The sequence below is a fragment of the Plectropomus leopardus genome, chromosome 6, assembly GCF_008729295.1.
Source record: "Plectropomus leopardus isolate mb chromosome 6, YSFRI_Pleo_2.0, whole genome shotgun sequence".
Taxonomy (NCBI): Eukaryota; Metazoa; Chordata; class Actinopteri; order Perciformes; family Serranidae; genus Plectropomus; species Plectropomus leopardus.
In genome coordinates, this window is record NC_056468.1 from 25391189 (window position 1) to 25417727 (window position 26539).

At 41.7% G+C, this 26539-nt stretch overlaps 1 protein-coding gene across 2 annotated transcripts in view; it reads left to right on the plus strand.

Moving 5' to 3' along the window:
* Positions 1 to 26539, plus strand: part of sema6a (sema domain, transmembrane domain (TM), and cytoplasmic domain, (semaphorin) 6A) — a 134883-nt gene that overhangs the window by 53802 nt on the left and 54542 nt on the right. For both annotated transcript variants that reach the window (XM_042487873.1, XM_042487874.1), the window contains exons 2-6: positions 3930 to 4086; positions 4976 to 5093; positions 18863 to 18923; positions 20280 to 20342; positions 20960 to 21061. In XM_042487873.1, the coding sequence (XP_042343807.1) occupies positions 3987 to 4086; positions 4976 to 5093; positions 18863 to 18923; positions 20280 to 20342; positions 20960 to 21061 (444 nt within the window). In that variant the 5' untranslated portion in view covers positions 3930 to 3986. The remainder of the gene's footprint in view (positions 1 to 3929; positions 4087 to 4975; positions 5094 to 18862; positions 18924 to 20279; positions 20343 to 20959; positions 21062 to 26539) is intronic.

Here is a 26539-nt window from a genome sequence, read left to right on the forward strand (position 1 = left end):
GTGTGGTTTTTGCTAGTAGGTAATTTATGATTGAAGTTAGAACACATGCAAGCCTTGATTCCCAGATCCCAGTGTTCTCAGTTTGTGTGCATGTGTTTAAGCATGCAGTCTACACTGCTATGTAAGAAGTAGCAGTTTAGATAAAGCTTTAACACACACACACACACACACACACACACACACACACACACACACACACACACACACACACACACATACACACAGTCACTCACACACAAGGAGGCAATTTGCTCTTCTACAAAAAGAGCGTAATTCGGTAAAGACAGACTGCGTCTCACTCCCTCCTGTTACCCATGTGTGGCAGCTGGTAATGAAAGGGCCACTGGAAGGCTTAGGAGTTTCACTTAAGTCGTTTTGTGCTCAATTTATTTCGTGTATCACAGGAGGCAGTGTGAGATGGATCGGCTAAACAGTTTTTAGCATCCTATTACACTACATTGATATAGATGGAGGATGTGCCTCGCCTTCAGCTGCCGGCGACTCTCAAACACGTGCGAGATAAATGTCTGGAGTGCGATTAATCCCATGAGACTCATTTCAATGACACTACAGCGACTGAATTCACATGGAAGACACAGCTATTATAGTGTCACATTTGATTCTGACATAATCAAGTCCTATCTAGAAATATAATTACAGAATAATTCCCGTACAGAGACAGATCACATTTTGTTTTCATGCTCAGTGCAACCCCCATCCGTCACTGACTGCGTTAGCTCCTGCAGGACAAACCTCCCTGCCTCATGCCACTTTCTGCTCATCAATCAGTCAATTACTGGAGGACTTCCGGGTCAAGGTTCAGGAAATAAACAAATCCTCTTCAGAGGTTTACTGTACTGAATAGAAAAAAATATTATTCACAATTTGTAGAAAGTTGGAACGCACAGTGTAGCTGGGTCAATCTTCGCTGTATGATAAAGATGAGGGTGAGGGAAAATCCATTTTAGTATTTTTCTCTTCATAAAATATAGAGTGCTGAGCAAAAATAAAACAGTGTAAGGATAAGAGGAGTAGGCCAAGCAGGGAGAAAGGAGGGAGGAGAACGGAGCGGCTTGCGAGATCAAGGTCGTATCCAGGCTTTAGTATTGGTATTCTCCTCAGTGTTAAAGTGATTCTCCCAGTGAATAGTGTTTTCATTCCTCTCCACAGGAGAGCAGAGAGAGAGAATGAGATTCACAGGAGAGAGAGGAGAGGATTGGAGAGAGAGAGAGAGAGAGAGGAGAGAGAGAGAGAGAGGAGAGAGAGAGAGAGAGAGAGAGAGAGAGAGAGAGAGAGAGAGAGGAGATGAGAGAGGAGAGAGAGGAGAGAGACTGATGAGAGAGAGAGAGAGAGAAGAGAGGAGAGACGAGAGAGAGAGAGAGAGAGAGAGTGATGAGAGAGAGAGAGGAGTAGAGAGAGATGAGAGACGAGAGAGAGAGAGAGAGGTGAGAGAGAGATGAGAGAGAGAGAGAGAGAGAGAGAGAGAGAGAGAGAGAGAGAGGAGACAAAGAAAAAAAGAGAAAGTAATTCCCCCTCTCTTCCCCCTCTCCCTCCCCCCATGCTCGCTCCCCCCTCGGACATACAATAGTGAATGAAAATACAGCGTGGGATAAACAACTTTTATCAGACTGAAGCAAATGAAATCGACTATTTTATTCAATTCTTCATCCCCGAAGCATCCCTTACTCTATCTACCTGGCAACATCTCGCCCCTGCAGCTTCAACGGAGGGGAAAAAAAAAGAAGAACGTGCTTTATGCAAATTAAATGCTTTATTCTTGATTAGATTACAGACGCAATAATTGTCTAGGATGATTTATGGGTGTAATTTGTTTGCCACAAACTGCAGTGGAAAAAAGCTCAGTTGCCATGGTGTGTGCAATAAAGACATTACATCAACACAATTTAGGACATCTGCTATAAAATCCACTTCAGGTGGCTCATACATATTACCTTAGAAAATTAGCTTGTTGAGAACACTGTTTGTTATCGAATTTAAAAGTAAGGAATTAAGAAAAAAGCTTCTGTTTTCTGTTTTCTATTGAGTAAGGATAGATAGTCAACAGTTGGTGTTTAAAGGTCCAGTGTGTAGGATTTACTGGCATCTAGCGGTGAGGTTGAACTAACTAAAGAACTAAAACTTCTTACATGTGCCAAGACTGGAGGTAAACTACAATGACTGACACAAAAATGCAAATGGCCATATGCAGAGCCAGTGTTTGGTTTGTCCATTCTGGGCTACTGTAGAAACAACACGGTGGACTCTGTGGGAGAGGACGTGCTCAGTATGTAGATATAAACAGCTCATTTTAAGGCAACAAAACACAACAATTCTTATTTTTGGATGATAATACACTAAAGAAAACATAGTTATAGAAACATAGTTATGAATATTATTAACCATTTTAGCCAATAGATGTTCCTAAATCATACACAATGGACCTTTAAAGGAACAGTGTGTAACATCTATGGGGGATTGATTGGCATCTAATGCTGAGGATTGCTAATTGTAACCAGCTGAAACTTTCCCTGGTTAGAATCTCTTCAGTGTTCATTGTTTAGGAAGTTTTTACTGAGAGCCAAATAATCTGCAGAGGTCTCTACCTCACCAAAACAAGCGGATGAAATGATTAAAACCGATGAAGACACCTAATAAAGCAGTTTTGCATGACAAAATCAGTGTTTTTCCTAGAGTCAAATTGTTTAGGGGCTGCTAATTACAGTGGCTGATAAGAAAATTCGAATGAACCTATATTGAACCAGTGTTTGGTTCTACATAGGGCCATGGCAATGCAACATGGTGATCTCCAAAGACTAGGACCTGCTTTGTAGATACATATGGCTCATTCTAAGGTAACAAAAACACAATGATTCTTATTTCCAGGTGATTATATACTAAAGAAAACATTGTTATTATATTCAATCTCAGCCAGTATAACCCCCTAAATCACACACACTGGACCTGTAAAGACATTTACACCATGACTTGAAGCAGAAAGACATGAATTGGTGCATAAAAATTCACCAGAATGCAGGAAAATCTGGCGTTTCATCTGTGTCCTCCCAAAAGTTGACACGGAATCTTTGCCCTTAGTAGAGATCATATATACGTATGCCCCCCTAAATCCCACTCACTGAACCCTTAAGGTAAAGACTGAGTGCAATAAGAAATGAGATTAAAAAAATAAATAAATAAAAATTAAAGAAAGAGAAAAGCCTGCAGGTGGTTCTTAAATCAACGCTGTAGTAAATTGGTGAGTTTAATAGCCAAACTGATGCACCATATCAGCCTGCGGTAGTCATCAGCCTGTAGGAGTGAAGATGTGGGATTGCTGCCCTTGTAGGAGACTGACAAGTGGGAAATTAGGTACTTGCCACACCATCCCGCTCCATCTCCAGGTACTGCTGATGCTTTACAGCAGGCTAATCTCAACAAGAGCTCTCCCACTTCACTAAGACCCTGTCACATACAGAGAGAGAGAAGCACAGAGATCTTCTCTGCCTGACATCGATCTATGACGCATATTACCAACATAATCCAATTAATTCTGTTTCGCTTGCAATGCGGCTCACTTGAGTCATCGAAAATGCATATATAAATATATCTCTGACAGATTGCAACGAGCCGTGCAAAATGCACAAACAGCTAATTCAGGTGGACTTGAATTTATTTGGCTAACTCCTTTCTTTTTCAGCCTGTCCTCGCACTCTCCCCCCTCCTCCCGGCTTCTGTGTTTCTTTGTTTCACACAAAGAATGCAAAAACCGCGGAGGGAAAGTAATTGAGAAGGCAGTCAGGTGAAAACACATTTGTTTGACGAACTTTGTTTTTTTTTCTTCCTGTCTTTTCCCCCCTCATGCTTTCCTCCATCTCTTTCTCTTCATCCCTCTCCATCTCCTTCTCGTCTCCCACTTCTGTCTCTTTGAACAGGCTGAGGTAAATCTGTAGCAGAGGACCAGCAGCAGCAGCAGCAGTGTTGGTGCGACCATGAGGTCAGAGGCCTTGTTACTCTACTTCACGCTACTGCAAATAGCCGGGGCAGGCTTCCCCGAAGACAGCGAGCCTATTAGCATCTCACACGGCAACTGTAAGTATATCGTCTTTCTTTTTTTTCTTCCTTTCCCGCCTTCTTTTTTTTCTTGCTGTCTTGCTTTCTTTCTCCCTTTCCATTTTTCTTTCTTCCTTTCCTGCTTTCATTCTTTCTCTTCTTGTCCCTCCTCTCATTACAAGTCCTCTCTCGCTCTCCCCTTGCGCTCTTTTCGCTCTCCTCTTTGTCTTTCCCCTCTTCAGTATCTCTCTTACTTGTTCTATCCTTTTGCTTCTCCACACCCCTCTCAACCCTTGCTTCCTCTACAAACCCCCCTTCCCCCCACAGCTGAATGCATTTTGGTGGCATAGAGTGTAATTTGGCGCCCAAGGATAGGCCCTCTACACACACTAAAATGAAGGACTTAAAGCAGCATTTGAAACGGAGCCCACCCCACATCAAAGGATAATCCGCTATTTTTCTGTTGGGCTTCTAATGCTGTGTGTGATAGCGTAAACGCTGTTGCAGGCTACAAAGATACGGTCATTGTTTCCTCTGTTTCTCTCTGTTTCTCCTTCTGTCCTGCCTCGTTCTACTCTCTCTGGGCCTGACGCTGTACCCAACACTGCTGGCCAGGAGAGCTGAGCCAGAGCCAGCTCACATAGACCTGCTACTCTATCAGAGCGTCTGTTCAAACCAAACGCTTTCATCCAAAGCCACCAACAATAGAACGATTGCATGGTACGGCGCAGAACAGTTTTAGCCTACAATTACGGTCGCAAGAGGAGCTCAGCCAACAACTGTGGTGGCGTTTTTCTCATCCAGCTGAGACACATGGGTTGACATTTGACCTAAAACCCACAAGACACACTAAATGTTGTTATTACTGCAATTACTGCAGTTATAAATGCAACACATGCAAGAATTCATTTTTGTCCTCTCCTTGCAGACACAAAGCAGTACCCAGCGTTTGTAGGCCACAAACCTGGCAGGAACAACACGCAGCGGCACAAACTGGACATCCAGCTCATCATGATCATGAACAGGACGTTGTACATCGCCGCCAGGTGGGTGATAAGAGCTAATTGTTTAGATTTTTATGCCTCTGCATTGATATGGGTGAAGGCATGATTTTTTTTGGGCGGTCCATCAGTCTCCTTATTTTAAACACAATATCTCAATAATGTCTTGAGGGAGTTTCTTCAAATTTGGCACAAACATCCAGTTTGATAAATGGTTTAACTTACCTAATTTCAGTGGTCGAAGGTCAAAGGTCAAGGTCACAGTGACCTTGACCTTTAAAATTTCCATGTGGACTCAAGGATGAACTGATAACATTTTGGTGGTCAAAGGTCACTGTGACCTCATATATCACGTCTAATAAGATAAATTGATTAAGTGATGACATGTTGTATTCAAAAGGTCAAAGGTCAACTTCACTGTGACATCATAATGAAAACACTTGTCTGGCCAATACTCAATGTCAAACCTCAGGAACAGAAGGAGCGATATACTGAACTGGTTACACTAATCTTGGGTGTCCACCTTGAAACTGTGTTGATTGCATAGATCCTCTGTGCTGTCGTGTTGAAGATGTGTGTGAAGCATCCATGTTTTAGAATTTGTAGCTTCTTTGCAGCAGCGTCCATGTTTATCAGAGCATTTTCTACTGTCATGGCTGCATGAGTTTGGACAGACATGAATGTAAACAGCAACTTAATTGGATTGTGAAGGCATACAACCATCAACCAATTCTTGCTCTGTTCTCCACACCAAGACAATACTTAAATACTGTTACTATTTCAGGCAGACACTGAAAGACAGATGTAAATTCAAGAAGACACTCCAAATTGCAAGTTTTACTATATTTCTTTGTGAAATAAAAGTGTGGGCCACTGTAGATTGGGATGAATTTAACTGAGTTCTAGCAGGATTATTGAATCTGTCATCGTCTCATTTCATATTACACTTGCTGATTGAAGTTTTAGCTCTGAATGATTTTCATCAGTTGTTGCCAGTTGAGCTTTGTGATCCTGTTTTAACGTGATGATAGCTGAGGGCAGCAAGATTCACAGAAGTTGGGTTATCGAACTGAACTTTGGAGCCCTGCTGTGCTGTTTTCTTTCAGAGTTTTTGGATCAGGGGGGACTAATTCGGAGCAAAATGCTGAGACTTTAAACACTTTGCAGTCTGGACTTTTTCTTCCATTACTCGCAGTCTGCCAAAACCCCCTTTACCTCGTACGATGTCCCTGAAGACTTGAGGCCTGTTTTTGCTAAACACCCAGGCAGACGCCTGCACACATGCACTTATATAGATGAGTTAAATACTAATATCAAAGAAAAGACTGCTTGACATAATCCACATGTAAGATCTAAATGCAATTTAGACAGCCTTAATGCTGTGTTGTCGATAAACAGTGATACAGGACCAATACAGAAGTTTTGAGTCTATTTGTTGGCAGCCCGGTTGCCCTCGCAAAATCGATTCTAAAAAACTCTGATTCTATGTCTGGCTGCTTTTCCCCTTCGACTGTCACCTGCCTTTATTGCTTCATGTCTATCCGTCAATGTGTTTTTCACCTGCATGCCTTTAATTTTCTGTGACTCATCTTTCAGAGATAATATAGCTCAATTCCACCATCTGGAGACATGGAGAAAACCGATATTGATTTTGTCTTCTCTCCTGTCTTAATTATTTTAGAAATGTTCATGTTGTTTCACCTCAAGGCAAAGCGAGGGAACTGTAAAAACAGTCAGGTCCACATCCAAAGCATCAAACAGGCGGATTTCCCTTCAAAGAATGTGCAGTATAATATTACAGCAGCATTGAAACAGCCTTACTAAAATGGATCCTTTTCTGTTTGTTCGGTGCCGTCCATGGCTAATTGAGTGGCAGGCTTGATTGGATACTGTTAAAAGCCACAATGGGGGTCTTTCTTTGTTTTTCTCCCAAGCATGTCAAATTAAGTGGCTGAGGGAGGCTGCTGCTTTAAGTGGCAGAGCTTTTTAACATATCTGTGGTCATTAAGAGGAGGTGTGTGGAGAGTGGAAAAGGAAACGAAGCGAAAGAGAGAGCCTGTGTTTGTGTGTGTGTCTGTGTGTGTGTGTGGTGGGGCGCCGGAGACTTTGGTCTGCCTGTCGCCCACCTGCTCCACATGGGGTGTCAGGGGCCTGAGGGGTAGAGGAAAGAAATGAGACAGAGGGTTTATTGCAGGGGTGTGTTTGTGAGAGTGTGCGTGTGTTGGCCAGTTTATGCCGACCAGTTGTTGCATGGATTTAAAAGTGATTTCTTGAGTGTGACATGCGGCTGTATGTTAGCATATGGAGGCACTTTTAGATGGCAAACATGTGTCGATGTGCCAGTTGGGTACGACAGCCTGTGATTGTGCCTCCAGTGTGTTAGTGTGTGCATGTGCGAGGTCACCTGGTGCGTTGGTGCCACACTTGCATACTTGCTTAAAGCAGACAGGAATGTGGACACATGGCCCGAGGTATGTGACCCCTGAATAACTGGAATGGCTGCCTTAGATTAGACCGAGCCGGACGACCGCCATTGATCCTGACACAGAGAAGAATGTCCGAGTCAATAACATGGACGCACAAAATGACAGCGAGATCCATCGTGGCTAGCAGGATATCGATGAAGACATGTAAAAGTTGAATGACAAACAGTTTAAGGCAAACAGCGGAGACAATCACCACTTCAGAAATCAATGTGAAAGCGTGCCAACAGTCAACCCAGCAAGTCCAGAGCTACGAAACAACGAACAATGCTGCAGAAGAAAAAAAAACTAGGCAACATCAATAGTTGCTTTTATGATGGTTGTCCAGTCAAATGACTTGTTTATTCTGGGGCCAGCATCACACAGCTTTGCCATCATGCCTCTAGACCAGTGAGCCTCAGTTCTTGGTGCGCAGCAGCTTGCAGATGGCCACTGTGAACGCAGTCCAAAGCTCAACACTGTTTCAGGCTGTTTTTTGAATGGCTGCTCAGTGTATTAAATCCCTTTGGCTCCTGTTTTGGCGCTGGCAATAAAATCACAAGATTTTTAGGCTGTGAGATGCATACAAACACAGCAACTGATGAAATTGTAAATAGACAAAAGTGGCTTAATCCATAGAGGGAAAGAGGCAAGTCTTTGGCAACGGGAGGAACTCAGCAACAGATGCAGTGATTGATAATTCATCCATGGGTTTGAGCCTTGAATGAAATGTATTGATTTGGTGAAATCAGGCACTCTTTTTGCAGTCCTGTGTTCAGCTATTATACGCGGGCAGTTATAGAGGAAAATGGCCTCCACTGATGAGGTCGTGGCTTTTCCAATATGTGTAAAATATCATTAGTTCTCTTAGATTCATATATATTGAGCGCTGATTATGAATTCAGTACATGAATAGTTTAGTTCCTCAATATTCTGATTCTTATTCCATGACTCACTTTCCATCAGGTGCGTTATCCAGAGGGACAGAACAGCCTGATAAGATGTCAGACAGCTGTCTTTTCATATGCAGGCGATCAAAAAGCCTTTTGTTTGTTCAGTTTTAACAAGACAGGCATCGGACTGCTCAGCCCAGTGTTGATTTCTTTCACTTTTTTTTTTAAATTATCAAATGTCGGCTCTGAAAAAGAGCAATTCATAACAACTTCTTTATATCACAGATGCAGTCGCACACAGAGAAAATAGTTATGAATCATAGAGTGTTTGTGAAGTCGCTGATGAACATGAGGTTCAACCTTGTTACCAAGTGGGCTTATGTGCAGCTGCTGTTTCATGCAATTTTATGGCAGTAATCAGCTGTACATTACCCATGATAAAATGAGACATGATGTGTGTTAAAGTATGGGTAATAAACATAAAAAACTTCTTCATGTATAAGCTCAGTGCTTTATGTGTGTCTGCTGTCATGCGTGTTTTAGGTGTTTAGCAGCAGAGTCACGTTCAGTAAAAGCAATAAACTGTTCTTGATGCAGTGAGAGATCGACGCAGGAGCATTCCTATCCCAGCAATCCATATTTCATGGTCAGGATACACTATATACAGCATTCAGAGGGAATTCATCACAGTGCAACGGGAGATTTATCATTCTGATCTCTGGAAAATATCTGTGTGTTTGAGTGTGATGAATATGGGCGTGAAGGTGTGTCTTCAGCTGAGACATAGCTAGTCATGTCATGTCCCTCTTCACTGTGTGTGCGCAGCCCTGTCACCAGAGGAAAATGTTGACTTTGTAGATTTCTGCAAACCACGGATATGTTACATTTGCATGTTTCATATGTATCATATTGACATTTCTGAAGTGAGACAGTATACGACCTGACCTTGTCGTAGGAAGTGGAGGGTATGGTAGACGGTGTGACACTGAGGCGAGACACCTAAGATGTAGACCGCTGTTCATGACCACCAAACAACAAAATCATTTCTGTGTTTCCTGTGGCTGATTTGATAATCCATTAATGAGTGTAAGTATTTTTTTATGAAAATCAAAATTCTGTGATTCCAGCTTCTTAAATGTGAATATTTTCTGGTGTCCTCTATGATTGTAAACTGAATGTCTTTGAGATGGTTTACAAAACAAGACATTTAAGGATGTCATCTTGGGCTGGAAACATTGATCAACAGTTACAGTAACATTTTATTGACCATACAAGTTATGAATTATCAAAGAAATAACCAACAGATTAATAGACAGCAGAAATAATCATGCACCCCTACTGGGGACACGGCTGCATAAAAGAGTCAAGTATTCAGCCAATCAGATGAGTTGTTAACAAGACAGTTGTTTCACCATATTATGATAATCAATAATTAAGATAATTGGGTGCACTCAGATGTTTACAATAGAAAGATTTGGTAATCTTTCTTCTCTAAATACATTTGGCTTACATAGTGTTTTTATTTTGTTTAAACCATCATTATCTAGGTGAGGAAAAAGAGAAATAGTGGTTGCTCTGTATAGTCAATCATACATCAAAACATAAGGTTGGGTGCTCATGGAAAATGGGGACCAGTAGATACACAGGAAGGAAATCCAGGCACTCCAAAAAAATGTAAACGAGGAAGGAAATATTAAAAAGTCATTCTTATAATAGCTAAAACATTGTAAGAGCCAAATGTTATAATCTCACTGCACGTGTTTCTCTTCTTGTTTGACTTTTTCTCACACAATGTCACCACGTTCCAGGATCTCAGCAGCCTAATGTTATTGTTACAAATAAAAAAACCCAGGTTGTATAAAACTAGAAATTCCATTTAAGAGGACATGAAGAGAATGAGACAAGCAGAAAAGGAGACGGACACTCCTACATAATTATGCATGTGTGTGTGAATGTGTTACTGTATAGCCTGGCTAGTGAGCATGCCCCAGGTCTCTCCACATGCAGGGCATAGTCGCCATTCCCGGCCCTCAGTCGGTCTTCACCATGGTAACACCAACCACACTCTGTTTACACCCCTCTATGAGGCTGGGAAGCATGGGAACCAGAGAGAGAATGTGTATGTATGTGTGTGGGAGAGAGAGAAAGAGAGAGAAAGAGAGAGAGAGGAACAAAATTTGTGGTTGCCGTTAGTGCTCACACAGAGACACAAACATCGCACGGAGAAACACACACTCAAATATCCAGATTACCTTCTTCTCTCAGTTGAGTCCTCTGGAACAGTCGAGCTGCTGTGGCCACAGTTCTTCCCTGTCGGGTCTCTTTGGGTCTCGCAGTGGAGGCCACTAGAGTCTCCATTATTGTAGCTGCACCAAATCCTGTTAAAACCCACTAATGACTGGGATTACACGGTTGCCTCCTCTCCCTCTCCTCGCAGCACCAGCGACATCCAGCCACGTCCACACTCTGAAACAAAGCTTGCAGCTCCAGTAGTTGTAATCACCTGAATTAAAAGTTGGAACAAGTTTCCATTCAAAACCTAACTCTGAAAATATGTAAAATACCGTCTTTCTCTGAAGGTTTTGACATTTTTAGCAATTCATCCAGAGAAATGTTCTTATTATATTCAGGCTCTTGAATTAGTGTGAAGTTGTTGTAACAGCAGGAAGTTACAAGTTGTTGTGGCTCCGGTTAGTTAGAGAGGAGCACTCAGAGTGTTTGTGGCAGGCTAGATGATGTGTTTTGATATCGAGATTCCGATACAAATACTTCTTCTTCTTCTTATACATAAACATTGATAGGTTATTGATTTTTTTCCCTCATATACTTGAGACTTGCTTTCATCAGGCTGTGATGCTGTAGTTTGGCTGCTATCAGGACCTAAAACAGTAAAAGCTGTCAAGCAATGGACAATCTCATCTAAATATCAAAATGTATATATACTGAGGATATTGTGCATTAAACATTGTGGTCTAATCTATTACATCCCTTTACCATGAAATGGAAAATGTTAGTATTGCTTAAGGGCTTGTTCAGTTAGTTGTGGTGCACATAATTAATTCATTATCACAAATTAAGTTATTTAAACTCTCTTCGGGCATTGATTATACTCTTAAAAATTAATCTCTGTTCATCAAAATTACATGGACCCTATTTAGAACTTTTTCCATGAAAAACATCTTAAAGTTTCTGTATGCGACTTTCAGGACATTGATATAGTAGCAAACCACTATTTGCTGTGTAAAGATATAGTGGTGTTATGGTGTCCTGAGCAGATAACTTATTCACGCTACCTCTGTTTGTGTGCATCAGAGCGTCATTGTTTGTTGTTGTGGTAGAGTTTGTGTGAGTATGTTGCACAGGATAGTTAATCGCCGCCGTTCTGCACTGTGCTTTTATGGCAGTTACTGCCATCCCGGCCCACGGTGTTGTTGTGGCAGTGTAGTGTCCACGACAACATTCATTGCTAGGTTAACAGCATTAGCTCTGTTAGCAGTGTTGCCATTGTTAGTGCTGTTTGTATTGTTAGCACAGATAACTGCTAGCCGCCAGCCCAGCTGACGTCATTGGTACACTGCAGTTTCAAGAGGGAAATGCTCAGCCATTGCAATATTTCGCTCATGGTGCCTTGTAGTGTTTAAAAAAAACAACAAAAAAACACTGTATAGACATGTTTAAATTTAATTTCAGGGGGGTCTTTAAAAGCACATATTATATATTGAGAGCATAAATTACTCATTCCCTTACTTACTGGGCTCTTTAGCACCCCACCCCAAAGAAGAGATGTGAATAATATTTTAAGACTAATGGATACATTTCAATCAATAAATGTAAAATAAGCCACCTTTTTACACGGTTGGTATGCCCAACTGTGCTAAGTGTGCATGCCCCTCACCCCACTGACCCAGCTACACTAAAACACAAATACAAATACACACTCACACACACACACACACACACACACACACACACACACACACACACACACAAAAGGAGATGTGGAGAGAATGTAAAAAAACGTAATGAGAACTTCAGCCTTCAAAAAGAACAACCTGCTTCGGCGTGGGGGTGAGTGAACTCTGGCTTGTTGTATTTCATGCCACCACATCACCGAGGGCCTCTCGGTGCCCTCAGCCCATTCACAACCTCAACAACTCCCTTCACAGCTCAAAGGTGCCTGCTGGCTTCCTCAGTTCCCTCCCATACACTTTGTGAAGAGGATTTGAACCAGGGAAAGCCAAAACAATGTACAATGGACCCTCCTCTACCTCCCATGATCCAGTTATGAAGAGAGAGGAATATGGGTGATGAGAGAGAAAAGGGGTGGGAGGTGGAGAGGAGGGTGGACGTGCAGGCATTTAGTTTGTGGAAAGAGGGGTGGTGGCAAAAGGTGCCGGGTGCATGCTAATCGAGTTCCTCTCCTTTCTGCTAAAAGAGTGCAAGATAGTTTGACAAAGGACCAGCAGATGGACTGAGCTGGCCCGTCGTCACCCTAGAAGAAATGCGCTGTTATGAGAACGACATTCTTCCACACAAAGCCCCTGTGTTCTCTTGGCTATGCATGGCTACATGTCCGCCAAAGACCCTCCATGTCACTCAATCTCACACACTTGCCCGCACTCAGTTGGTCTGCTGTCTTGCCTTGATCATTCAGCCCTTTCTCTCTGTCTGTACCCATCCTTTTACAGTCACTCCATATTTGTGTCTAACAGGATATTTGCATACCTTCCACCCTACTCACACATTTTTGTCGCAGAATTTCGGGAAATGTGGGGCCAACGCCAAGTGATTCACATTGTCAACCAATGTTCTGCACTCACTGGCTGTCAAAGGCTTTCATTTAATTATTTTTGTTTGTTTGTTTGTTTTTTTAGAATCTCATAGTGTTTCGATTTTTTTGTAGCAGACACAAAACAGTACACCCTTATGTTTTGTATAAAAGTGCCGTGCCATCCTCAGAGCATGTTTGATTCATAGTTTACGGTTGAGAGATGATGGGAAGGAGAATAATGACGAGCAGCAAAACATCTTCTAGTGAATTTCAGTAAATGAAGTGAACAGTGTCCAAGTAAAGGCCTGGTCACACCAGACAAATTCTTACTGTAAATTTGAGTCTGAGAATGATTTGAACCAATTAGATTTGGGTCCAGTCCAGTGGTTGGCATAGATCAGAGGTTTTCAAACTGTGAGGCTCCCCAAGGGAATGCTGGAGAGTTGTAGGGAGGGTGCACAGAGGAAAATCTGATGTCCCTTCCAAATTAACGTCCATAAATCTGCTTAAAGTCATTGAAGAAGATGCTCCTTATAACTCAGGAACATGCCTGAGAATCATTACATCCTTAAAGAAGTATTTCACCGCTGGAAAGATGGTCTTTTTAAAAAAAACAGGCTGTCTATGCAGCTTTGAAATTGTTGCGACATGACCAGAGAAAACAGAGAAAAAGGACTGTGGCAGAAAACCTACCAGAATGTACTACACTGCACCAATAAACACTCTTGCTGGTAGATGACGCAATGAAAGCTTGTCTGTTTGTAGAGTAAACAATATGGCAGCCAGCTGGTAACAGATGATCTCAAATTACAGTTACAGCTACTTTGGCATACTTTTTTAGTGTTAACTTGCCAAAATACAAATGAATGAATGAACAAATACAGGCTAATAAAAATGGGATTGAAGTCGTAGCCCACTGCTCACAGAGATGGGCACAGTGTCACACTTATAAAATCCTTTTATAGATGAATTCTGGTGTAGTTTGAATGGGTTCAAAACTACACAAATAAGATTCCTGATCATTTCTGATAATTTTGTTGGATCTAGTTTTACACATATGGTGTGAGTGGTTCAAAATTCACAGGTTGAAAGAAAGGAGGAACATAATCTATTGTTAAAGAGGTGCTGACCACACTGAAAATAGAGGTGTGAATGAAAATAATCGCACACTCGTAGCCATGATGCCAAAAAAGTATTTTAATTATTGTGCTTTATTTGCAGAGCGCATCTGTGGCCTTTCCCTTATTTAACTTTGTTGAGCTGTAGTCATATTAAAATGGTAAATTAATAAAAATTAAAAAAAAAATTGCACTGTGGCTTTTTGCATTCACACAGTAATTCAACTGTGATGGTAACTCAGGCAGTAGTTAGAGGGAGTTATACTCATAGTGAAGGGGAAATGTATACATGAACTGGCATTTACAACTATTCTTTAACTCACGTATATACTGCATAGTATAAAGATTCCCAGCTCATCTTGTTCAGCACTTCATGAGTTATAACACAATTTATTCAAAGGAATTCACCTGATCTAAAATGCTTGGGATAGTCCCCGTACTATGCAAAATTAAATGGAACTCTCATACACCATTTTTCATCCTCATAAATCATTTTACAAGCGAAATTTAAATGTGCACATTGGTGATGTAAATGGATTCTCCTCTAGGAAACAATAAACAATAGAACCTTATTTTTATATTCACACTGAACTGCTCAGGGCAAATGGAAACAGGCTGCTACATAATAGAATTAGGTCGTGTCATTACTCTTTGCCATAGTTTTGCCCCAAAAGGATGACAGCTTTTCCTCAGGCCAGTTGTTTAGTCTGAACTGTTCTCAGTGGCTAAGATCTGCCTTGAAATCTGACCTCGCCTTTTGGCTGCTTGGTCAGTAGGATGCCTGTGTTATTCAGGTTTTTAAGACTCAAAACAAGACACTATTTTATTTTCTCTCTCTCATGCTGAACTGATCATAATTTGACCAACAGCCCTCTGAAATGCTGCTTTTACATGTGACACGATATCTTAAAAAAACTAAATAGATGACTTTCACCTGGGGGACCCCAGTTTGTGTCCTATGTGAAACCAAAAGTCATTGAGTTATCTAATGTATGTAGCCTGCTATGCTTGGAACATATGTCATGTGATGTATTTCACTCATGTCACCTCGTGTTTCGTGGCGTTAATGATGTTTTTCCTTAACCTAACCACGTTTTTGTTGCCTAAACGTAAAAAAGGGATTCCCCAGCGTATTAGTTTATTTAAAAAAGAAACAGTGTGCATTTAACAAGCAGAAGCTGTACATTTATTATGAAAATGGAATTTTATTTTGGAAGGACACAATGCATGTATTGAGTGTTAATTGACACATAGTCCCTGAACGGGCAGTAGAGGGGTACCAAAGAGTCATAGTTTGGCGTGCATCTGAGATGGGAGTGAGATTGTGTTGATTTGACTGGCAGAAAATGAATCCATAACTATTTTAACAACTGATTAATCATTTCAGGTTGCAAGCAAACATGCCAAATATTCTCTTGTTGCAACACTTCCAAAGCGAGAATCTGCTGCTCTGTTTTCTCTAACCGTAGATTGAGTATCTTTGTTTCTTTCTGCTATAATTAAAGGATTATTCAGTTAGTCAAGACAATAAAGATTAAATAAAGTTATTAGTTGCAGCCGCAGTTTCATCATCTAATAACTCCAATAATGACAATGATAGCGTGTGAATGCAAAGCTTTTTGGTAAAGGATGTCAGATCATACCTCATAACTTTGCTGGGAAATAAAGGCAGTGAAGTGTTGGATGTGATGGATCATGTATTTCAAGCAGGTTTCAAGTTGATTTTCAAAGGTTATTAAATAAAAGGAAACCACTGACTGCCTGGAAGGTAGGAAGTCAACTTTAAAACTTCAGGTTTGCTTTGGAAAATGGTCTGCAATAATTTTAACTATGTTCCATTCGTAGTTAATGGCCTACAACATACAATACCACCAGTGTGGTCGCTGAAAGACCCTGCCTTTGCTCTCTGTCCTCTTTTTTTCTCACCATGAAGTTAGATAGATGTGACTCACACACCAGAGGGCAGTGAATATGTGGTAATATGAGTTCAGGTGCAGTGGTGAATAAGGGAAAGGGTGCTTGTGTGTGTGTGTGTCAGCATGTCTGAGTAAAAGGAGGAGGGGGGAGGGGGGGGGTCTCCTTGCACATGTGTGTGTTTAGAGAGCTGGTGTTGACACAGACACAGCCGCTCCATTGTCCTTCTCCATCTTCAGCCAGGATGTTTGAGGGACGCCTCATCGCTTGGCTCCCTCTAATCTCAGCTGGAACCAAAAACCCTGCGGCTGGATGGCCTCTGCCCCTCGAGGACGCTGTCAGCACCAGGACAAGAGAGGCACAAGACAGGCAGCATAGCTGGGAAGGTTACTGTTGAAAATTATGGAGCAGTCAATTGCAGATTAGTCATGAGCTGTTTTAAAATTGCAGGCAGTAAAATAACCCACGGGATTACACTAAATCCGCCAAGTAATCCACTGATTTAATAGCTTTTGATTTAGTTTTGTCTTTTTAATATAAAGTTTGAATGTTAATATAACGATATAAATGAAGTTCAATTAACAAGTCGGTGAACTTTAGGAGCAGAACAATTACTATCCATCACTGTTATCACCCATCATCTTTCTTTTACACTTAGATGTTTCTTCTTCTCCGTCTTTCCTCTTAAATGTGCCATGGATCTTTTTTGTTTTTCATCTTTGATGAATTACAGTTGCCATTTTAGTAATCAGATTTACTGTAGCCACATGATATGTATCCTCTTACCCTGGCAGCAAGGTGAAAGAAACACTGACACACAGAAGGGCCGTTCAGGAACCCTGGAAATCCAATCCAGATCAATTAGCCAGAGTAGTGAAATGGTAGTGCGACCAGAGAGTCTTAATGAAAAACATTTTGCAGCACAGTTTGAGGTTTAAGCCTAAAACTCTGTATTTTTAGTCACGGCAGACTGCACAGTGACAGTCAGCATCTGGCATCTGGTTGAGCAAGTGAACTTGAATCTAGGAAGGACATGGCATGCATCGCAGTGACCTGAAGTTGACCTCCGTCTTTCCTTTTTTTCTGCTTTTGTGGCTAAATTATGCATGAAAATGTTTCTAAAAATGAGAAAATAATTTAGAATTATGCGTTTTGGATTTAAAAATTGATAATCAGCCTATTATCCATTTATGGATTAAAGGGACAGTTCACTGTAGTGAACTTTTTATTAATCTACATTGTTTTGCTGTAAGTTACTGAGTGTCTGATTTTATTTAAGACATTGTATCATAGGTAGAAATTCCAGTATCATGACAGAACAAATATGTACGTAGTATCTATGTGTAGTGATCTATAAATCACATGACTGATCAGTGGACTGTACACCAACCTGATGAAGGCAAGATTGCTGAAAACACTGGGATGAATTAAACACAGTGCCCTGCAGAAGAGTTGTGTGATGTGCAATAACTTTGACAAATTTGAATCCCAGTGTAGACGTGGAAAGAAATGACAGAAAACACTGCAAAAATTTCACAGAGATTTCGCCCGTGGCCTCACCGGAAATGTGCTGTCTCTCCCACAGAGAAAGCAGTGCTGTTTTCTTAATTTCAACTGCTCTCAAAGATTAATTATTCAATTTAAGCGTCATGGCTGATAATGTACAGTAGACTGTGTTTTATCCTGGAGGAGATGGCGGTGGCCCCCAGGAAAGCGATATAAGTGGATTCATTTCAAGATGCCTGTTCCTCCAAAGACTTTATTAGATTTAGTTAATGAGAGAGCAAGGCAGGCTGACTGGCTGAGCGCAGGTTGGGGAGCTGGAACGTAATTAAGCTGTGAGTCTGACGATGCCACTGTTACACACTTTGATTAAAAACACGTTCAACAGCTAATCTCCAACAAATTAAAGCAGTTACATCGTTTGGCACGGTCACCTTTGGCTCTCCCCTTTTCTTTGCGCCTCTCCTGCTCACAAGTTCTCCCCCTGCCCCCCAACAACTTCCCTCTCCCTGTCTGCACCCTAATTCTCCACGGTAAGTAGGTGTAGCATGGTCCACCAGCCGGTGCGTCTGTCTGAGATGTAGTTAACCCTTGTGGGTTTTATGTCTTCCATATGCCCTGCTGGGGCCTATATGGTCGGACTGTGTAATACAGGAGAGGTCTGTATATTTCCAGGCCAGCACACACAAGTCTTCTTGTCTGAGCCATAATGAGTGTTAGTATAGATTTCCTGTGGCTCAAACACTAGGCTTAATTGACCTGAACAGCTCTGAGTGACTTGGCACCTCCCGTCTCAACCTTCCCCTCCCCCCCCAAGCCCCCCCCCCCCCAAGACCTTTCTCTGGGACAAAGAGGCTTTTGTCCCCGGGCCTGCGCCACAGCGCTCTAAACCTTTGTTGACTGTTTCTGTCTGACAGAGCAAATAGCTCTGGCCTCCTTTTGTTTATTGTCATTTTTTGAAGTTTGAACAAAGTTTATACAAAGCCCCATTTTCTGACGTTGTTTGCTGCCCGCAGGGAGAAAACAGGCAAGAAAAGAAATGGGTTTATTGTTTGTTGAATTTTTTGACTGTCTGCTGCTGTCTGACTCTTATCTTCTCATCTCTCTCTCCTTTCTCCAAACCTCCCCCTTGCCCTCCCTCACCTGCTCACAGGGATCACATATACACGGTGGACACAGACACTGCCAACAGTGACGAGATCTTTTTCAGTAAGGTGAGTGAGACGTCTGTCTCTTTGAGGACGTGTTGTTCTTGGCGTGCAGTGATTGACAACGTAACCCTAATAACCCGGCTCAGAGTGCCACGGTGTGTTTGTGTGCGCACGTGGGTGTATACGTGTGCCTGCCAGCAGTCTTACTCACCCGCTCACCGGTGCCGTGCTCGCCGTGCTGACCCCGTTAAGAAGATTATCCAATCAATCAGCTAGGCAAACCGCTTGCGTCATCCACGCTCATCAGTGGGACAGTGGAAGGACTGATGGGTGTGTAACGGAAGCTGAGAGGACAGTAGAGGAAGTGAGGGAAGAAGGGACAAAAAAGAGGGTAAGATGAGATGGATTGCAGGCGGGCGAGAAACACAAGATGGATGCAAACAGGAAGAAGATCCCATTGTGTATTTTCAGATAATTCGCCTCATATTTACATCGGCCCTCAGCTGTAATAACCCACTCTCCATTCCATTCCAACCACTCCTCGCTGGCATCGTTTGCCCTTAACATAATGCATGCAAACAGAATTCAAACAAGGCCATTCTCGTGTATGCACCAACCAGCCGTCTCTCCACCTCATCCACTTCAATGTCAAAGCCGGCCGAGTGGGTCTTAATGAGCGCAGGCTGCAGATGAAAGGCCGATGGGAGACGTGCAGATTGATTGATGACTGAGGGTCTTTAATCAGTGGCCGAGCTCCAAACATGTTGTACAACATTGGCGGGCTGAAGCAGCGGCTCAGCGCTGACCCTCAGGCCACAGAAAGGGGGGGCAAAAATGGTGAATGTGTGTGTTTATGTGCATTGCTGGATATAAGTTAGTGTGACTGATAAGTGTGTGTGACCGCGAGAGAGGCCATTTGTGTGTTTATAGTTGACTGGCAGGTATTGGCTTGCGCTGACCCACAGGCCAAGGCGAGGTGTGTGTGTGTGTGTGTGTGCGTGTGTGCGTGTGTGTGTGTGCGTGCGTGTGTGCACGCGAGCACGAGCACGCGCGCGCACAAGGATTGCCAGCTTATCAATCCACAGAAATGAGCTCCCAGCTCTGAGGCAGGATCTGTCCTTGCACACACACTGTTCTGATCCGGGGTCAGTATCGTATTTCCTCCTCCCCTGGCAGAGAATTAGAAGTTCAAGGAGGTAAACTGATCTCCAATCAGCGCTTAGAATAAAGTTCACCTCAGAGCAGGTGCCTCATTAGGGAAATCAATGACGGAGAATCTCAGATGATGATTATTGATCACACTATAGATTAGTTATTGAGCTCTATAAGGCCTTCTGTTGTTTTTTTTTCTTGTTTACTTTCTGACTCTCTCTTTCTCCATCTGTCATTCACTCCTTTACTTTACTATTTTTTCTCCAGAAAATGACATGGAAGTCCAGACAGGCGGATGTGGACACTTGCAGAATGAAAGGGAAACATAAGGTAGAGAACACACACAAACCTGCCACCGCTGTGCCTCCACCTTAACTTCATTTATAGAACAAATGTCACCTAATTCATCACAAAACACTTTGCTGATCACACATTATGCATCGCACACAAGCTGTAACAGATATAATTTCTCACAGTCTATCTGTTGCTTTCTCTCCCTAACACGAACAAATGCACATTACTAGACATAGCAATCGTACAGGTGCAATAACACACTTACTGCAGGTTACATAACAATTTGATATCACAATTTATATTCATGAGAATCTTCATAAGAATTTCTGTACCTTCTAAAAACTGAAAAGGTAATAATGGTTTTATTATTGCTATTAAAAGGTGCATTTTAACTGTGAATATGTCCTAATGTACTGAGATGAAATGCTTAATTTAATGACTCCACACCTGATTGTTTGTTACACATGTAGCTCACTTGTCTGTAAAACAGTCCACGCTGTACTTCAAAAGACAGAAAAGAAGGAGCCTCTTGTTTTAAAAACCACATGTGGCTTTCAGTGTAAAAGTGTGTGTTATAAAAGACTCTAATGTCACCATGAACCTCCTTTCTTCTCTCTTTCTTTCTTTCTCTCCTGCCCTGCGCTCCCCTGAAGGATGAGTGTCACAATTTCATCAAAGTCCTCCTGCAGCAAAATGATGACACCTTGTTTGTCTGTGGAACAAATGCTTTCAACCCCTCCTGTCGAACCTACAAGGTAGAAACTCACACACTCACACTCATAAAAACAGCTCTTTTCTGCTCTTTGCCCTTTTTTGACCTCAATGACAGGCAGTCATGATATATACTGTGCTCATATGGTCTCTTAAAGCGCCTCTCTCTCTTTTATTTATTCCCTGTAACAAACTCAGTGACATATTTTTTACATGTGACCCCAACCATGCAGGAGTTTAGGGGGGGATGGTTGAGCTATGAAGCGTTGGACATAGGTGGATGACTTTCACAATTCAGCAGGTCCTCCTCCTATGTCTTTATCTCCAGGTGTACTTTGACACGCTCGATTTAGAAGCAGAGAAACCCAACCATACCTTCTTGCATACATATACACACACACATACTGAAGGTGCTGTCCTGAAATTCGATTCAACCTCCCCCTTGTAAACAGACACCTGCCTCGCTGTTCATGCGGGCATGTCTGGAATAGTTTCAAGATTCCTTCAGGAGAAGCAAAACCACCTTACAAAGATGTAATGACCAGTCAAGAGTCAAGAAAGAGAGCAGGTAGACGTCAAGATTGACTTGATGGACGTAAATAGAGATGTCAAGACAAGACAGACATGGAGAGGAAAAGTAAAGACTTGAACACAGAGAGGCAGATGGACAAATAAAAAGAAAAACAAGCAAATAAAATGGATTTTAAGGCATACAGGCAGACAGAAAGATAAACATAAAAAGCAGACAGGCTGTATTCAAACTGCTGCTAAAAATGTCCCATTTTTTTCCTCTCCTAGTGACATAAATCTGATGTTTTTGATGCCTTAATGTGAAAAGTGAACCGCATGCCTTTACAGTACATTGAGTAAATCTTAGCTCATTCACGCGACAGTTTTAAATACTCCTGCAAGCTGCAGCAGCTGGGATGATCTCATTTTGGAACAACAAAGCATGCCACTGGAAAGACATAGCTTAGTTTAATTGGTAATCACTGAAATTGTAGCAAACAAGGGTTGAACCAGACACTTTGAGGCTTTGATTTTGCCATGGCAATCGATGTCAAAATCAGTATTCAAATGCATATATATATATCTATATATATATGAATTAACCCAAAAATCTCAAATAGTTATCCAACACTATTATTTATTCATCAGCATTTTTGTATTCTCAGACAGGAAAATGGACAAAGTTGGGAGTCCTACTCTCATCTAACGTCAGTTCAGTTATTGACACTTTGACCATATGTCAGGTTTAGTCAAGCATGTGGAATAGTTTCAAAATTTGTGAAGACCCCCAAAAGTCCAGTACCAGGTATGTCAGAGAAAACTGGTAATGTATGTCACAGATAAGCTTGGCAAACCACCTGAAAACGGTAACAGCTCAGCTGTTTTACAAAATTTTTTTTTTTTCTAGCTATTATGGCCAGTGCGTGATCTGCATGCTAACAAAGTGGTTACTGACATGTTATTTTAGGTGCATTGACTGATCTCCGCACCTCAAATTACCCCCTCCACCCTCCTCGCGACTTGGATTAATTGTACATATTTCTCATTGAGGCTTTAAAACCCAAAAACTGGTATGCATGATGGCTCTATAGCAAACTTCAAGGCACAAACTATGCCTGAAATATACTCAAAACTAACAAAAGTCCTGGAAATTGGGTTTCAACATTATTTGCATTTCATTCAAGAATCAGGAGGGGTGATATTGTAGAGTAACTATGAGCTGTCATCCAGAGGAATCAGATATAAACATCATCATACAGGCAGACAGGAGGACAAACAGAAAGACTCAGTCCTGAAGGATGTTATTGTTTGGTTTGTGAGGACGTGATGCGATGGTCACGGCACACTGAGATGTTATCTCGGTGGCCTGTGGGGAAAACTCTCCTTCTTTGGTTCACTAGATCTGTTTACCAGAGAAACAAGACACCTCCGCTCCGTTGCCTTTGTGGCTCAGCATGCTAAGCACACAAGAGTGGACATCCTTCAATTCACTGACTTCGCCTGCAGGGAAAGTGGAATTTATGTCTCTGCATTTATCAGGCGTGGTTAGCTTTTATAGCCCCTCCGGTTATGGATTCAAGGTTTGTGTTTTAGCTGTTACTGCACTGATACTGCAGCTAGTCTGGTGGAGTTAAAGGGAGGTGTTGTAAAACACATTGAAGCTTGATAAAATGGCGATGCACACACCCGTGCACGCACTATGCAAACATAAAAGTCAATGCATGTTGTACATAAATCACTGCACATGGTGGTTGATGTTAATCTAATGTTTGTTAAGGAGAACATTTTTTAACTTTGTGAAAGCACAACATCTGCGGAAAGCAATGTGATGCAAAAGAACTGTTTTATATAAGTGTTCTTTAAACATTTTTCCACATTTCATATTTGCTGAGCCCAATTAGTGCTTGCATATTTAAATAAGTCAGTTAAATGTGCTTGCAACTGCTTCTTAACTTCAAAAGTAAATCCACTGACTACATTGTAATTATCTAAGTTGAATAAAATAGCCATTTTAGTTTGAAAATAACCAAATCAATGTGCTACAAAAAATCAGATTAAATGTAAAGGCTGTCAAAGGAGATATAATTTGTTGGCATTTAAACTCTTGTACTGTCAGAATAACCTCCGATGAGTTCACACAAACATACAAATGCGCATACAAATGCCTGGGCACATGTGTAGGGAATAAACACAAGTGTGTATGCCCCCATGCAAACACTGACAACTGTGCAAACAGGCAAACATACAACACACACATTTTACAAAATCAGCAGACACACACAGGCACACTGTACTGCAGGCAGGCTGGCACACTCTCCGGGCAGATACCAGGCCTTTGATGGTGTGCTGGGCTCATCCACTCTGCCTGGTCAAAAGTGTGTGTACGTGAGTGTGTGTTTGTGTGTGTGTGTTTGTGGTAAAATCCACCTTGGCCACAGTTTGCCTCTCCATCTCCCCAGTGTGACAGCGCTGAAAAGAGCTTCTGTTTCGGGGCCAGCCTCATCCCACATTAATCAACAACGCTGCAAGGGCGAGCGGGAGGGATGGAGGGGGAGCCGAGGTGGAGGGAGGCAGCAAGAGGGTGGTGGGGGGGCAGAGGGGGCAGGGAGGGCTCCTGCCCAAACCAGCAACACCCTATGCTGTCTTTTCTTACACCTTCCCTGCCTGGTTACCTCTTTATTTTTACCTTTGTCTGATTCACTTTTTTTCTACAAACCCACTAATTTTCTCTCTTCATTAGCTTCATCTCATTATCCGCCCCTCACCTTGTTGGAACTGTCAACACAAGCACTTACACACGCATGCATGCATTCAGAAAAAACAAAGACAGACACCTTGGCAGCTATGGTACAGTCCTCTCCCTGGGCACCACACAGCACCCAACTCCCTTCTTCTATTCATCCTCCCTCTCCTGCCAGCCTTAATTCCTCTCCCCCTCCATTGCTCCCACCACTTCGCCATCTTTCCCTCTGTTGCTTTCTCCCTCTGTCACTCCCTTGCTGTGTTGTAATAATAAACACCCCATCCAGCTGGGCTGATATATGACTGGAGTCAGTTTCATCGCCTGTTGCTGGGCGAAGCGGGGGGAATCAGTGGGGAGGCTGGGAGGCAGTGGGTCCCAGGTGATGTGTCCTCGACTTGATACTGGTGGACTGAGGTGCACTGGGAAATAGAATCTGTGCCAAGTCTTTGCATTTGAAATATGATTAATGCACACGGAGGGATTTATTGTAATCAACAGGGTGAAAATACACCCACAAGCCTTTTTTGTAGTACAGCTTTTCAAAAGGATTTACATAACATTTATTACAAAGAAAGACATAGCACACAGTGTAAAAGGTAATTAGGTAATTGGTCCATTTATTGTCATAGATTGCAGTATTTGTTCACCATTATTCTTCCAAAAGATCAATCATTTTTGGAGTTGAAGGGTCAAATAAATCAGGTTGGTTAAAACAACACGTTTCTTTCAACAGCTGCAAAGACTCCAGTTTTGTGCTCTCGTGTAAAAAGTGGTCAGGGAACGGGTTCATCCTCCCAGGGCTCAGAAACAGGTTGCAGAGAAATGGGCCATGACTATTAATCTCCCAGGGAGATATGTCCTTGTTTGGTTTACACAAGCACTCCTGGCCCAGGTGTGAACTCGTGCACTTGACCTTATAGATGGAGAAGGTTGTGCAGGTGGAAATACAAATTGCATTAAAAGAAATATACTGGGATTCAACTCGGCTGTAAACTACAGGACACTGAACAGAAAATGTATTAACATGCAGGATTTTAGTTTTCTTCTGTATTTTGATTCATCTGTCTGTGGATGCCTTTTCTGACACTAAAAATGAGGACAAACTCATGTACCAGGTCAACGTATCCTCACACAATGTTTTGTGTGATATTTTGTAAAAATGCACATACTACAGTTCATAACAATATTACTGCCTCACAAATGACATTGTCACATTACATTCTTAACTTGAACTTGCATAATGAATGTAAAGTCACATGAGTTCGGTTCAGGAAAAAAAAAAACATGGTTAGGCATTGTCTTGTTATGTACTTGGCGCAAAGCAACATAGGTTTGGTTTAGCAATGTTAAGTTACGTAGGTTTGATTTAGGAAAAGAAACTATATTGCCATTGTCATGTTACATACATAACTTAAAGTCACAGTAGGTAGGTTATTTTTACAAAAGTTAAGTTGCCTAGGTTGGGTTTAGAAAAACTATCATGGTTGTGCAACATCACATTACATACTTAAAGTGAAGTAACTGTGGTAGGTCTAAAAAAACCAAACAATGTTTGACATTTTCACATTATGTACTAAAAGTAAATTTATGTAAGTCTGCTTTAGGAAAGCAAAGTTACTTAGGTTAACTTTACAGAAGTTAAGTTGCTTAGGTTATTTTTATGAAAGTTATGTTTCATAGGTAAGGTTTAGAAAAGTAAGGTTTTGTAGATTAGATTAAGGAAATCAATCATGATCACATTACATACACAATGTAAAGTTATGTTGGTTAGGTTCATGAAAACAATTGTAATTGGGTGTTGCTGCATTACGTACTAAACATAAAACTACATCGTTTACAGGACTTGGCATCATAAAATGATGACTTACCTAAAAAAAACTCAAAGTTGACTTAGTTTTGAGTACCAGTTTCCTGTGGGAAAGTCTTGTGTTTGTTTGACCTGTCCACAGTCCTAAGCTACTACTTTTTTTGTCCTGTCACCCGCTTTACAGCATTCCCAAATACGTGGGCTTTTTACGTATGACGGCCTCATTATTGCATGGGTTATATATGAATTGTGGTGCAGAAGAACAGCCTGACCTGGTACGCTCCTTATTAGTTTTAGAATCCCTGTTGTCACAGAAAACTCGATTTGCACTTTTCCATGAAATAAACAAGAACAAATTCAAGCAAACAGTTAATAAGTGGGACAGTGGCTCAGTTTACCCTAAGTTTGTCCTCACTAAGACTTCATAAATCCCTCAGCAATGATAAATAAAGCCCATAAAAT